At 37.0% G+C, this 13,216-nt stretch overlaps 2 protein-coding genes across 2 annotated transcripts; one reads left to right on the plus strand and one right to left on the minus strand.

The window, feature by feature from the left end:
- Nucleotides 1-702: 702 nt before the first annotated feature.
- On the minus strand, nt 703-2,027 carry LOC138132547 (uncharacterized). The gene is made up of 2 exons (XM_069050096.1): nt 1,871-2,027; nt 703-1,789 (listed from the first exon to the last, which is right to left on the minus strand). Exons 1-2 carry the CDS (start codon nt 1,883-1,885, stop codon nt 785-787), a joined length of 1,020 nt encoding a protein of 339 aa, XP_068906197.1. The 5' UTR covers nt 1,886-2,027; the 3' UTR covers nt 703-784.
- A 6,285-nt stretch (nt 2,028-8,312) lies between these two features.
- Nucleotides 8,313-9,879, plus strand: LOC138134089 (tetra-peptide repeat homeobox protein 1-like). The gene is made up of 2 exons (XM_069052159.1): nt 8,313-8,471; nt 9,105-9,879. Exons 1-2 carry the CDS (start codon nt 8,460-8,462, stop codon nt 9,675-9,677), a joined length of 585 nt encoding a protein of 194 aa, XP_068908260.1. The 5' UTR covers nt 8,313-8,459; the 3' UTR covers nt 9,678-9,879.
- Nucleotides 9,880-13,216: the final 3,337 nt, after the last annotated feature.

Consider the following 13,216-nt stretch of genomic DNA (forward strand, 5'->3'; position numbering starts at 1 on the left):
AAGTTCAGGTAAACTGAACAGTATCCGTTTTTCGATTAACCGTAAACCACTTCAAACTAAAACAATAGGTATAGACTTCCGTTCTGTACTCTTGTTATCATCGTCTTCGCTCACCAATAATTTCTTTTCGCTCACTCTAATTAACTGACTCTCGTGACGTGCTGGTTCCGTTTTATTCCAATCCGGCCCTGTCTCGAACATTCCAGGTACACCTAAGTGCTTCTCGATGAACCACGACTCATCGTGCTAACCGAATCCGTGACGTTTATCGTTGCGAGGAGGTGCGACTTCAGGACACTTCAGGATGTGTCCCGATTATTTTTACGCCTTACAACGTTTTTCTAAATTCGATAATATTTAATTAGCAATATACGAAGAGATCTTTTAATGCATTGAAGATATTTTTTTTGCTAAGTTCTGATTTTGTAGTCAGTCCCACGAAGACAAATCAGAACATATCATGGTTTTGTAAATTCTTGATTACTTAGAAATTCAATGCAGAATAACAAAAAATATCATGTTATGATAAGTTTTATCTTCAACGGAAAAAACATTGCACATCTATTAGCAATACCTAGTTATCTGAAAGATTGTTAAATGCTTATTACGACTGAAAATTGTAATCAATCTGTGATAAGGACGAAAATCCATTTTGGGAGGTGACAACGAGTTACAACTTACAATAATAAAAAAAAGCAGGCGAATTGTAAAAATAAATTTGTATTTACGAATTATTTACACTAAATATTTCACATGAGACTTAGATAGTATTCACAGACATTATCTACCATCCTTTTCCGAGGGAGATTCCATGTCCTCCACTCAAGACAGCTCCAGAGCCCAACCCAACTCCATGTCCCAATCCGGAACCGATGGCAACAGAAGACGACGCAAGACCCAGGCCGGATCCATATCCTACACCAGATCCGTATCCTATACCGGATGCGTATCCGCCGCTGGATCCGTATCCTATACCGGATGCGTATCCGCCGCTGGATCCGATCACGCCGATACCGGAGCCGAGTCCGATGCCGGAGCCGAGTCCGATGCCGGAGCCGAGCCCGATACCGGACCCGAGCCCGACTGATCCTCCTCCGAGCCCGATTCCGGAGCTGACAGCGACAGGTTGGGCAACAGGAACCGCAACAGGGGTTGGCACCCTAACAGGCACAGGCTGGGGGATGGTCACGGGGTAGGGTTGTGGCACCGATACGGGGACGGGGTGTGGTACCGAAACGGGAACGGCGACGGGTTGGGGAACGGGTACTGGACGAGGTACGACAACAGGAACGTGGCGGGTCACAGTTACGGGTACCGGTCTAGGCACTGGTACCGCCACTGGACGTGGGACTGGGACCGCGACGGGTTGTGGTACGGGGACGGCGACGGGACGGTTGACGGTCACCGGAACAGGTTGAGGCACTGGCACAGGGACGGCTCTGTTGATGGTGGTGACTGTGTTGAGGCCGCCTCCGACCACTCCCAGACCGCCGCCTAGACCACCGAGACCAATTCCGCTGCCGAGGCCGATGGCGCCGCCACCAAGTCCGATAGTTCCGCTGCCGAGACCGATGCCACCACTGCTAAGTCCGATCGCACCACTGCTCAAGCCGTAGCCGCCTCCGAGACCGTAGCCTCCTCCGAGAGCGTAGCCGCTCGAGAGGCCGAGACTCCCGGTGCCGATGTGGCCCAGTCCAGAACCATATCCAAGTCCAAGCACGCCTCTTTTGTCTTTCTTCACATCTCCACAGGAGATGCTACCGACAACGGCGAGTACCAAGGTGCAAATCTGTGAAAAAAAGAATTGTTAAAATGTCGCCCCAACAGTAAAAGGGTTGTCACACGAAGTGCAACACACTTGAAGGCTTACTTGAAATGCCCTCATTGTTATCTCGTGTCTCAAGTGAATGTGACGAAGGTTTAACGTTTTTGACTTTTATACAGATCTGGGCGTTTGCCCCCCTTTGTGTGAGGCAGGGGCTCTCAGCATATGAGATGTGTCTTAGGATTTTAACTTTCACTGATACATATGCGCAACCGGAAGGTTAACCGTAACTTACTGCACCATAATTTCGGGTCAGTTTTGTTCGTTTTTATCTTCTTCACCTTTCTCTGTCACCCCAGACTTAATACCATTACACCAACACCGCACTCGTAATTTATTTGCTGTCGGCGAGCTTATCGTATTGTCTAAACTTCAGGGGTTCGGACCAAAACAAAACCAGTTTCACAATATCGATTCGAAGCTTCATAAATTAATAGACGTAACTGGATTGAAACTTGTACCTTCGGACTTTCTACCAATAAAAATACAAGCAACGCTGATAACTCAACATAATGGCATTTAATAGCGAATCTGAGGCTGCATCAATCTTCCACGTAATTTTAGATCTCCAAAATTTTCAGACAAGGTGACATTTGCATATCAGTCCACTTCATAATGGAGCAGGCAGCAATCCGGCAACTTTCCCCATTATTAGATGAAAATTAATTATGTTAATGCATGTCGGCTTCGTAAATTTGAATGATTTCATTTTTGACAGAATTACAGTAGTTGAAGCTATTAGATTATATAAATGTTTACAAGATGGACGAGGTGTGGACCCTGTTATTATGAAACTGAATCCTCGATAACACATTTCTGTCCCTGGCTTCATGACTCAGCTCTGTACATTTTAATAACAATTATTTTAATAAAACACTGTATTACCAAGGATTTTCATGATGTAGGCGGTTTCCCAGTCGACAAAATGTCAAAGAAACTGTAATTAGACAGTTACGATTATTTTAACACCTACCGGACAACAAGGTTTACAAAAATAAAAACGTCACCGTTTGATATTTTCCTCCTCAATTTCACAAATTTTGACACTCTATTACATCAGATTTCTCATTTAATTAATATTCCAGCCGAATTTGCAATTCTGAAACAATTAAATAAGTTTACATAAGTTCTGAAATCAGCCCAACGAGATAAGAAATGTCGAAGGTGAACACTGTGGGTGATTCAGATAACTAAACTTGGTACATGTGCTTAGCAAGTTGTAAATTTGTATAAATTCACTCAAGTGTGACTCCCCGAAATCGCATTTTCTCAATTCAGATCACTGATTTACAATTGACACAACCAGTCTATTACTCGTAATTTATGGGGTTTAAATCTCGCAAGTAGCGAATAAATATTTACGAGTCAACATACCATTTATGTAAATAGTGCAAGTAGAAGATGTGGAGTATGTGATGTAATCTGTAGTATTGAAACTGCATTTAAAGTGTTGATTAAAAAAGAAATGAGTCGAGTGAATTTTGGGTTGCATAGCTTTCACTCCGCTTCTGAAAAATCTTGATGTGTGGGAACGAGTGGCATCTTGCAATATATTTTGGAAAAATCGTGTCTGACGTGTCGACTGAAGCAATTAAGGTTTATTATTTTATTAATGCGCACAAGTGTGCTAATTATTGACGTACTTGATACAGTTATGTAAATAGGTAAACATGCTAAGTACGAATAAAATAATAATTGCAATTTGCAATATATCGGTACACATTTATTTTTATATTGTATACATTGCAGAACCAGACATTCTTAAATAATTACAGTTCAATTAGATAGAAATATGATTAATTTCATGGCTAGGTGATTGGCAAACGTTCACGTTCACTGTCACCACTTTGCAGGTGAAACCGTATAAATACGTCTGGTTTCAGGCACCCATCCAGAGATTTCCCGAGAGAGAATCGAAATAAATTCAGGACAACGCCGCAAGTCGAGCAAAAACCCGTCTTTCAGGATCGCGCCGAAGAAGTAGTGTAGTGAAAGCCCGTTATTTAATTTCCTGCATTTTCTCACCCCATATTAATAATGAAAACGGATAGTCGTTTATTGATTGTTATGGTGCTACCGCAAGTTGAATGAAAGCGGAGTCAAGAGGAATTTTAAATGCACTAATGTCACTCTACAAGTGCTGAATTATTTGTTAGTGTGGCAGAGAAGTCGGCAACAATGATAAGCGCGTCCACTCCTGCGCGGTTTTCAGGGAAATGCGACAAAAAAGTAACCTTGGCATTCAGAAGAAAAACCAATCACTGATCAGGAAGTGCATAGCTCGCGATTTGCGACCGGAATAAATTAATTGAGCGGTGAAAACGCCGAAACGTGTTGATGCTGAAATACAATTTTCTGTCTGAAGTGTAAAGGATGCCGAGTGGGTGGTGTCGGTGGTCACTTCCTTCGAAAATTACGCAGACATGAAAGTAACACAATAAACTTGATATTGTTACGTTTTCAGTCGCAGATCGAGTTGCGTTACGTAAGAAAACAAGACCTGCGTGAAACGAGATGCCTTCCTGTAAGAGGAGCCGCATTATTTCGGTTTGTTGTGCTTCCAGAAAAATGATTGTCGATCGGCAAATCAATCGGACTTTCACGCTTTTTTATGAAGCAACGATTGGATGCAGTTTTACGTAAGAGACACGCACTCTTACGTAACTTTTCAACAAAAATGATGCAAGGTTACGTTCGTAATATTTTCGTTGCATTGACACTATTTGCCGAGGAAATATTAATTGGTGTGGAGAAACAGAAAATTTTTAGAGCCGTTGTGGTGTTGTTGTGAAATGTACTCGGCGCCTTTGGTGCAATCAAATGCTGGATCAAATTTTCCTAGAGATTCTAATTTCCAGTCAAAATTCAAACTGTTGGAAGCGTAAAGGTGTGCAAATCTGAAGCAGATTGCACTTGTAGGTCGAGACTAACTGGGACAGTTTTAGTGAAAAATCTGAATATTTATTTAGTTTCACGAGTTGTATTTTTTGTAATTATTGTAGACGAGGTGACATTTAGATTAATCTGGGACATACGACTGTTTTTTATGCGTTGTCTAGAGGCAAGTTTTTTTTTTTGATGTGGATCGAGTAGAAAAGTTCCGGAGTTTAAAATGTTTCATCCATTAGTCGCGATTTGCAAACTGAACGCTAAACAGCAATTTGCAGGCGATGCTTTTTCGGAATATTTCACAGCTGCTTTCTCTGATCAAGACGTTAATTTATTGGATGGACGAGGAGTACAACATTTTTGTGTTGGTTGCATCGTTAGTGAGATTTCGCCGCTTTATTGTTGTTACACCAAATACAATTTATTGCAGCGGAAATAAAGAAAATTTACAAACATTTACAATTTTTTTTTGTTCCACACTCAGAATTTGAGAATTTTCTCCTGTGTGAACGGATTTTGATAAATGTCACAACTTGTTAAAACGAAACGTCAAGCTAATTTTAAAGATTTTAAGCGATTTGGAGCCTATAAGGGACTCGTCGAACAAAAAAACGTTATATTCAACTCGTTCGTGTGTAAATTGGGCTTTTTTTGGCCCACTTATGCCAAAAAAGGCCCAATTTACACACAAACTCGTTAAATAAACTATAATCTGTTTCAAAATCAAAAATCCACCAACACTGCATTCTACCTCGAAAATACAACCGACAACGTCGCCAACTTTTGTTTTTAGTGTGTCTGCAGTGTCAGAAAAAAATGTGGTTATGAAAGAAAACTGTTGACCGTCGTAATTCATCGTGTTTTTTTATTCTGATTTTATTGTTCCACTCAAAGGTACGATATGGTAGTTACAACCTTTCTATACATAATAATTATTTTGGGTTACGTAAATAAACTCAACAATTAAATGTCAAATTTTAGCGGAATTTTGGGCCAACCCAAAAAGATGAAGCTTATTCAAGGGATTTTTTTTTCTGCCAACATAATTCAACAGGTGGTGGATTTTTGATTTTGAAACAGATTATACTATTGTTTATCACACCGGATGGACATTTTAAAATATACAGTGTAATTTTTTGAAAATGAGACATTTTATCGCACTTGGCCTTGAACTTAATTAAAAATTTTTAATTTTTTTAAGAAATTCATTTTCATTTAAAGCTGGTTTGACACGATGCTAAATTTTGTAGAAAATTTGTTAGAAAATGAGAGAGACCCTAGATCAGGACCAATGAACGATCAGGATCATAGTCTGTGTTTGTCATTTTTGCAGAATTTTCTGTGAAATTTAGTATCGTGTCACACTAGCTTAAGAGAAATATTGTAAATGTAGTTTTCATAACAAAACTATTTATCAATTAAATAATTACTTAGTCATATTGTTTATTTTGAGGCCAGACGTTTTTGGGATGAATTACGTATTTTATTATAACACGTGTTCAAATGAAAAGTTCATCAAATTGGCTTTGATCTTTGTCGCTATCTTTGTCTAACCAACTTAATTTACGATGTTGTTGTCTTTTAAAAAATAAAGTCAAAGCCAACTTGATGAACATTTTAATTGAACCCTTGTTACATACTTACCTACATTGTTTATGACCAAATTGAAAATAATCTTAAAATCTTTTCTTAATCTTTTATTAAGAGGCTTTTTACATATCGAGGAACATATAAAATTAAAAGTAAATAAATATTAAAAAATTCCCCTTAAACGCCATCCTATCATTAGGTATCATTTTACGTAGTTAAAGCGAAATCTCTTAGTGCTTATTCACAATGGACATAAGACATAAGAAATACATAAGAGATACCTAAAAATAATTAATAAATTTGGGCAATTGGAAAATAATTTATGTGTCCATATAACTCGAATATGATTCTCCATGCCTTTTTGTACACAACGATAATGTTCACTGAGGTCACTTCTCATAAGTTACGTAAAAATTAATAATATATCCACTGCATGTATCATGAATTTCTTATGCCTTATGTCAAGCTTATGTCCATTGTGAATAAGCACTTAAATTTTGATTGAAAAAATCCCATTCATTTTTCTTTTTCAACGAATGGTTTTTAAAGTTTTTTAAAGAAAAAGCTCTTGACACTTCCCAACATGGTAATAAAGGGTGTTTTATTAAATTTAGCGTCGTAGTTGGCGTTGATGAATCGTCTTAAAAACACAGATTTTTCAAACTGCAGATTAAAAACACAAACAACCCAAAAAGTGAGGTTAGATTTGAACAGCTGATGAACCACTCGTCTTAAAAAAGACTGATTTTTTAAACTGAATAATAAAACCACGCAAAAAGGGAGGTTAGATTTAAACAGCTGATCAGAGTTCAGAGTTGTAATCCGATGGTGCGTTCACAATCGATTCTTCAACGCCAACTTCCACGTCAAATAAAAAAAAACACCCGTTATAAATCTTCGTTAACGTCTTTAAACTCTAATCCATTTACAAAGTTCTTCGTAGGTCGTTATCCTGCTCTAATGACTTAAGTAAAAAAGCCAACCAATTAAATTTCTTTTTGGAATTTGATTAATTTTTTTTTAAACTTTGTCATCACACTGGATCTATAATGTTTAATGTTTTAATTTTATTTTCCAATTTAAATACCTTTTAACCGACTTTAAATTCACACTTTATGAAACAGGAAGCTATTCTTGTTTTTGTTGATGACGCAACTCTGTGTGATTTTTACTCATATTTGAAGATTTTTTTGAAACTTTCAAAACGAACCGGTGTGCAATAAAACTTATCAATGAAACAAGAACTTTGAAATTACAATTTATTACTTGCATTATTATCTAAATACCACTAAGAGATAATTTATCACATTCGTTCTATTTGTGTCACTAATATGCATAGCGATTTTTGTTCACAATCTGAAGGTACCATCTGATTTGAATTATCCGACTTTTGCGCAAATTTTGCATAATCGCATATATCTGCATAATTTCTTCAATAAAATGCCATCTGAAAATAAAAAATTACTTATTCCTCTTCAGAAACTGTGACATCTTTCACCAAACATCTCATAGTATCTATTTCTATTCGTGCGTTAAAAGAAAAAGTCTAAGCAAATTTATAGAGTAGAGCTTTAAATTATAAGTTCTAGTGGCAAGGCATCGGAAGTGTTACTATTAATTAAGCCACTTGGTGTATTTGCGGAGCTGAAGCTACGTTATGACTCATAATTACATAAAATTACAAACCGATTGTTCGTTCCCATCTGTGTGATCTCACCATAATGCAATATTAACATCTGCACGTCGCCCTCCATTATACATAAACTGTTAAACGAGACCGATCAATGAGAAAAATTCAAGACAATAATTGGTCCAATTACTGTTCAACTAGACTAACTAGAGGTAGGTATATTTTCATAAGGTTTAAAATTGTCGATCGAATGCGGAAAAACCGTTTGATAGATTTATGGCGGAAGCGGTATCGACATGGAGTACGTAGCAATGTTGCAAAACAATGATAAAGTCGCCACTGAATCTAGCAAGATAGTACAGAGAAAGTATATTATCAGATATCCCTGAACAGGACCTATCCGTTTGTTGCAAGACCGTACTAGTGGGGGTTTGTTATGGATTACTATAAAGATATGGTCAAACCGTCACATTCCAGTTGCTATTAGCACCCTGTTTCTTCTATTTGCACCTGTGTTCCAACATCATGAGAGCTTTGGTACGTACTTCTTTGTTCACCACGTGGTCTAGATTTTTTTCCAAAATTACACAGCAGTTGGTAGAAATTTTGCAAACTGCTTTTATAGTAAGTTTGTAAAAATTTTTGTCCAAAAAACAAAATTTACTTTGTTTTTTGTTGTATCACATAAAGATTGTTAGGAAATGCGTTAATTGGTTGTTAAACGGTGATTTAAAGTCGTCGATGTAGCTAACATAGAATAGTAGAAAACTAATGTCCTTCTAGAGACCGAGGAAACCGGTGCATATCATCCTGAACCAACTAATAAGTCGTCCTAGATTCTCGACACACTTATCTTAAGCCTTATATGACATTAAACTGGAATTACGTAAGTTCTAGTGCAAGGTGCTTAACTATGTGTACAACCGTCTCACTTTCACCCATTGAGACCTAAAGACGCACCATATTTACAGTCCTTAATGCTGACCGCTCTCACCAAAACATAAATTTCTAATTCTTTTCCTGTTTTCGACACACAAAACCCTTCATTTCATGTCAGACGGATGTAAACTGTTACAAACCAATCGCGTCCTTGCGTGGTTGACACTTGAAAGGAACACGTTGCACACCATGCCTTTTCCAGCGAACCTACATAAATTACCATTTTTCCAGATCTGCTTGTGTCTCGTCGTGGGCGCCACTTGGGCTGATAAAGCGGCACCAGCGAAGCAGAAAGTCGTAGGCAAGCGCGGAGTACTGGGCTTGGGTGACGGTCTGCTCCATGGTGGCTTAGGTTTGGGTCTGGGAGGCGACGCCGTCGCCTTGAGCGGTACCGCCCTGGGCTTGGGCGCTGCCACCATCGATCTAGGATCGACGACGCACACCCACACCACCATCACCAGGCACTTGGGAGTTCCGGTACCGGTACCGCATGCCGTGCCTGTGGACAGGCCGATTCCGGTGCCCGTTGGAGTTCCTGTAGGAGTGCCGGTGGATCATCCGGTGCCGGTGGCGGTTCCCAGACCTTACCCTGTCACAATCGAGAGGACCGTGGCTGTTCCTGTTGACCGCCCGGTGGCGGTACCCGTGCCTCATCCCGTGAGCGTGCCCGTCGTCAAGCCTGTTGGAGTTCCGGTTCCTGCACCTTATCCGGTTCCGGTAGCCAAACCTGTCGCGGTTCCTGTTGCACATCCAGTTCCGGTTGCTGTAGCTAGCCCCGTGCTCGTATCGAAGCATCCTTGGTGATCTGTCTTTGTAATGTTAGACTAAGTACAAATATAGATGATTTATTTTTGTAAATATCGACGATTTCTAATAAAAATTTAAACTTGTTAAAACTTTTTTTTTTTTTTGTAAATTTTGGAATTGTATAAAATCAGGAAATTTGTGTAACATAACTGTACGAATAGAGAAAAGCGAAATGTGAATAAATTATTGATAGACTAAAGCTTAATGTCTTGTTTGTCGCATCTCTCCATGTTTTTGCATATGTATCTCTTGAAATTAATTTATTAGTAGTGATTCAATAATTCCAACTTTTACTACAATACTTTTCCCTTTCATCGTTGCTGTTTGTTTGGTTACGAAACAGATTCAAATAATTTTATGTGACCAACTCTACACAAGTGCATTTCTGCATATAATAGTAAACAATGTTTCTATTCAGTATACAGATTATTCACGAGAGGGGTACTTCTGAATTTTTATTTTGCCGCAACCAATAATAACGATGGCAGTGACTACTAAATCAAATTTGTTATTTCGTTTAAATTAGAAATCAAAGTAAGTTGGATAAATTTGTCAGAAATGTCAGATTGGTAGATAACCTGGATTTAATCAAAATTCAACAAATAAATTAACAAATTAAGTTAATGTGAAAGGTGTTCGAAGTGTCTACCATCGGCATGTCAACATCCCCAACGGCGACAGAATTCTTTCCACGTTTTCCATAAATGGGAGCATATCAGTCTTTTCGTCGTCAAAGATTTTTTGATTTAACGTCAAAGAGACAGGACTAAGAGCCGTCGTGGATTCAGTTATAATGATTTTCAAAATTTGAAATCAAGATATTGTTGCAATGTGTATAATGGGTTGCGGCAAAAAGAAATTCAGAAATACCTCTCTCGTGAATAACCCTGTACAAAGTGTCTATAAATTAACCTATATCAAGAGTCTTGTGGAATTGTGGGGCTCTATAATTTTATTGTGTCGAACTATGTTGAGCCATTGAAGCAGTCAAATCAGATGTCAACAGACAAATGTAAAATTATTAAATCTTAGCGCCAGTTGTGATTTCGACGTTTTAGTTGTTTTGTTTGTGATTTTCTTTAGTTTTTCTATTACTTTTTATCTTACAACAGTCTTTATTAAAAACCTGTCATGAATGACCTTACATAACTTCTGTTTTTCCATTTGGTAGCACAATATGCTACAGAGCGGCAAAAATCAAATAAGAATATTCAGGACTATTTTATACGTTCTGTTATAGACACTTTACTTTGTATGTACTCGTATATGGCGACAACCCCGCCGATCATTATAAGTGATACTTCAGCAGCGATGAATTAAAATATTTTTGTAATGTTTCTTTCAAAGAGGAATTCATCTAGTTTGTGTCAAGAATAAAAAAATTGTACAATATAACTACGAGTATTAAAAAAAAATGGATAGGTACTTACTTAGGAGCTTTGTCACATTATTATACCTATTCGTTTTAGGTAAAAAGAAAATAAATAAATAAAATATTTGTTATTGTATTCACACTGTGTAAGTTCTCATCTGAGTCATAAACGCTCCTCAAAGAGCGGATCCTCCTATTTAAGGGATTAAAGTTTGTACAATATTTTTTGAAACAAACATTATGTCTGATTTGTCCTGTACTCTTCATCAAATTAATAGCGATTTATTTTCACTTTTTCGAAATCTTCAACATCCAAATAGGAGAAATGGCATTTTGTAAACCAGATTTTATTATCAAGTCAAATTATTTTCAGAATGCTCAAAAAGGCGATTGCTTTTTGATTGATTTCGTTCGCGGTTAACTTTTGCGGTCGCGGAATGTCATTTTGAAGGTTCAAATAGTTATTTATGCAACGAGGTTCTGTGTAAATTGGGCTTTTCTAATTGCCCGAGAGGCCAGATTGAAATACGAGCGTAGCGAGGATTTTAAGGCTTCGAGGGCAATTAGAAAAGCCCAATTTGCACAGAAACGAGTTGCATACAAACTTTTATTGTTTGAAACGACGTCCCCAAAGCTTCCAAATCTATTAAAAATGATTTCGCATTTGCTTTTGACAGTTTTGACAAATTTTTCAAGAAATGTCACTTTGGATGTGTTGTCTAGGGCAACGGTTGGTTATCTGCTATTTTTTGCTTTAGAGCAGTTAGGAAGCAGTTTACAAAGGAGAAAAATGAGAATTTATGACAGTTGAAAGCAATAAAATAAGTCCAGGTTTTTGAAAATGGCTTCCTTAATATCTAAAGATCAATTCAATCGATTGAGTTCAAATTTGGTGTGTGCTTTCAGTGTATACGTCATTATCGTTTGTATCAGAATGAATTCAAAATTCTCCTCTTTTCAAATTTTTTTAGTTCGCGAAAGAAAGAAACCTCAAAAAATAGTTTGTTTTCAAGATGCGCTTAATCTCTTAATTTTGAATATATTAATTTTCTAATGTGTGACACCAGCTTTAGACACACATATTAATTAAGAAACTTATTTGTTTCTCTTCTTGATATGACCAGAACTGCTGAATATATCGCCTCTAACATGCTTAATTGTAATTTTATTTGTTTAAAAAAATTGTATGAATGACATGACATACATTGATAAAACTGCACAAAATTAAACTGGCAGTTAAATGTTTCACAGTTTTAAAAAAATTCCAAAAAGAATTAAATGTCTTACTCTAAACTAGAATATCCCCTTAAATCTTCGGTGAAATTTGTTGGAAATTTTCTGATTCACAGAAAACGTTTTACTTATTTTTATCTTCGAAAGAAACAATTAAATGATCCATGAATCGCAATACTCTATTGTTCGCAAAAATACAAGATAAATACTTTCTCTGGGTGCTGTTCATAAAACTGTTTCATTAAGAATTGAAAGAAATTATTTATTGAAAGAAATGATCCAAATCTATTTACCAAAAAAAAATTGGTCAAGAATCTAGAGATCAACTTCTTACGAGACATTTTTAATTACTATCTCGTAATTGGTCCTTTCAAATATTAGCTGCATTTTAAAATTTTATTAGTTTGGAAAATGTCTTGCTTAAACGAATAAAATGTGTGACATAACACTGCACTTTGGAATTCCTACAAACTCACTTCCTCTAGTTTCCCAATCTCCAGTCCCTTTGGCTTTCCCATTAGTCATTACTTATCGTTCGATCAATTAATACAACGTATCCAGCAGAAAAATTTTCTCCTGTCATATAACAAAACCAAAAAAGTAGAAGAATTATATAATACGGATTAGTTAATTTAACGATGAAGAAATTTGTTTACTACGTTTAATTATTTTAATGCATCTTACGGCTAAAATAACAACTAGTTACATGTCCTGCATAAATTATCCATTTTCTTCGTTTCAAATAGTTTCATAATCTTCGCGACTATCCCTTAAACCACCAACTATAAAATCTACAAATGTGATAAATGTAAACATTTGTTGCAAATCTTTTAAATGAGTTGGATACACATGCAAGACATTTCATTTTTCTTAAAACTAGTTTAACTGCTATTTGCTGCATAGTTCCGTTCTCATGAACCTGCTGTATTTA

This window comes from Tenebrio molitor, chromosome 6 (assembly GCF_963966145.1).
Source record: "Tenebrio molitor chromosome 6, icTenMoli1.1, whole genome shotgun sequence".
Taxonomy (NCBI): Eukaryota; Metazoa; Arthropoda; class Insecta; order Coleoptera; family Tenebrionidae; genus Tenebrio; species Tenebrio molitor.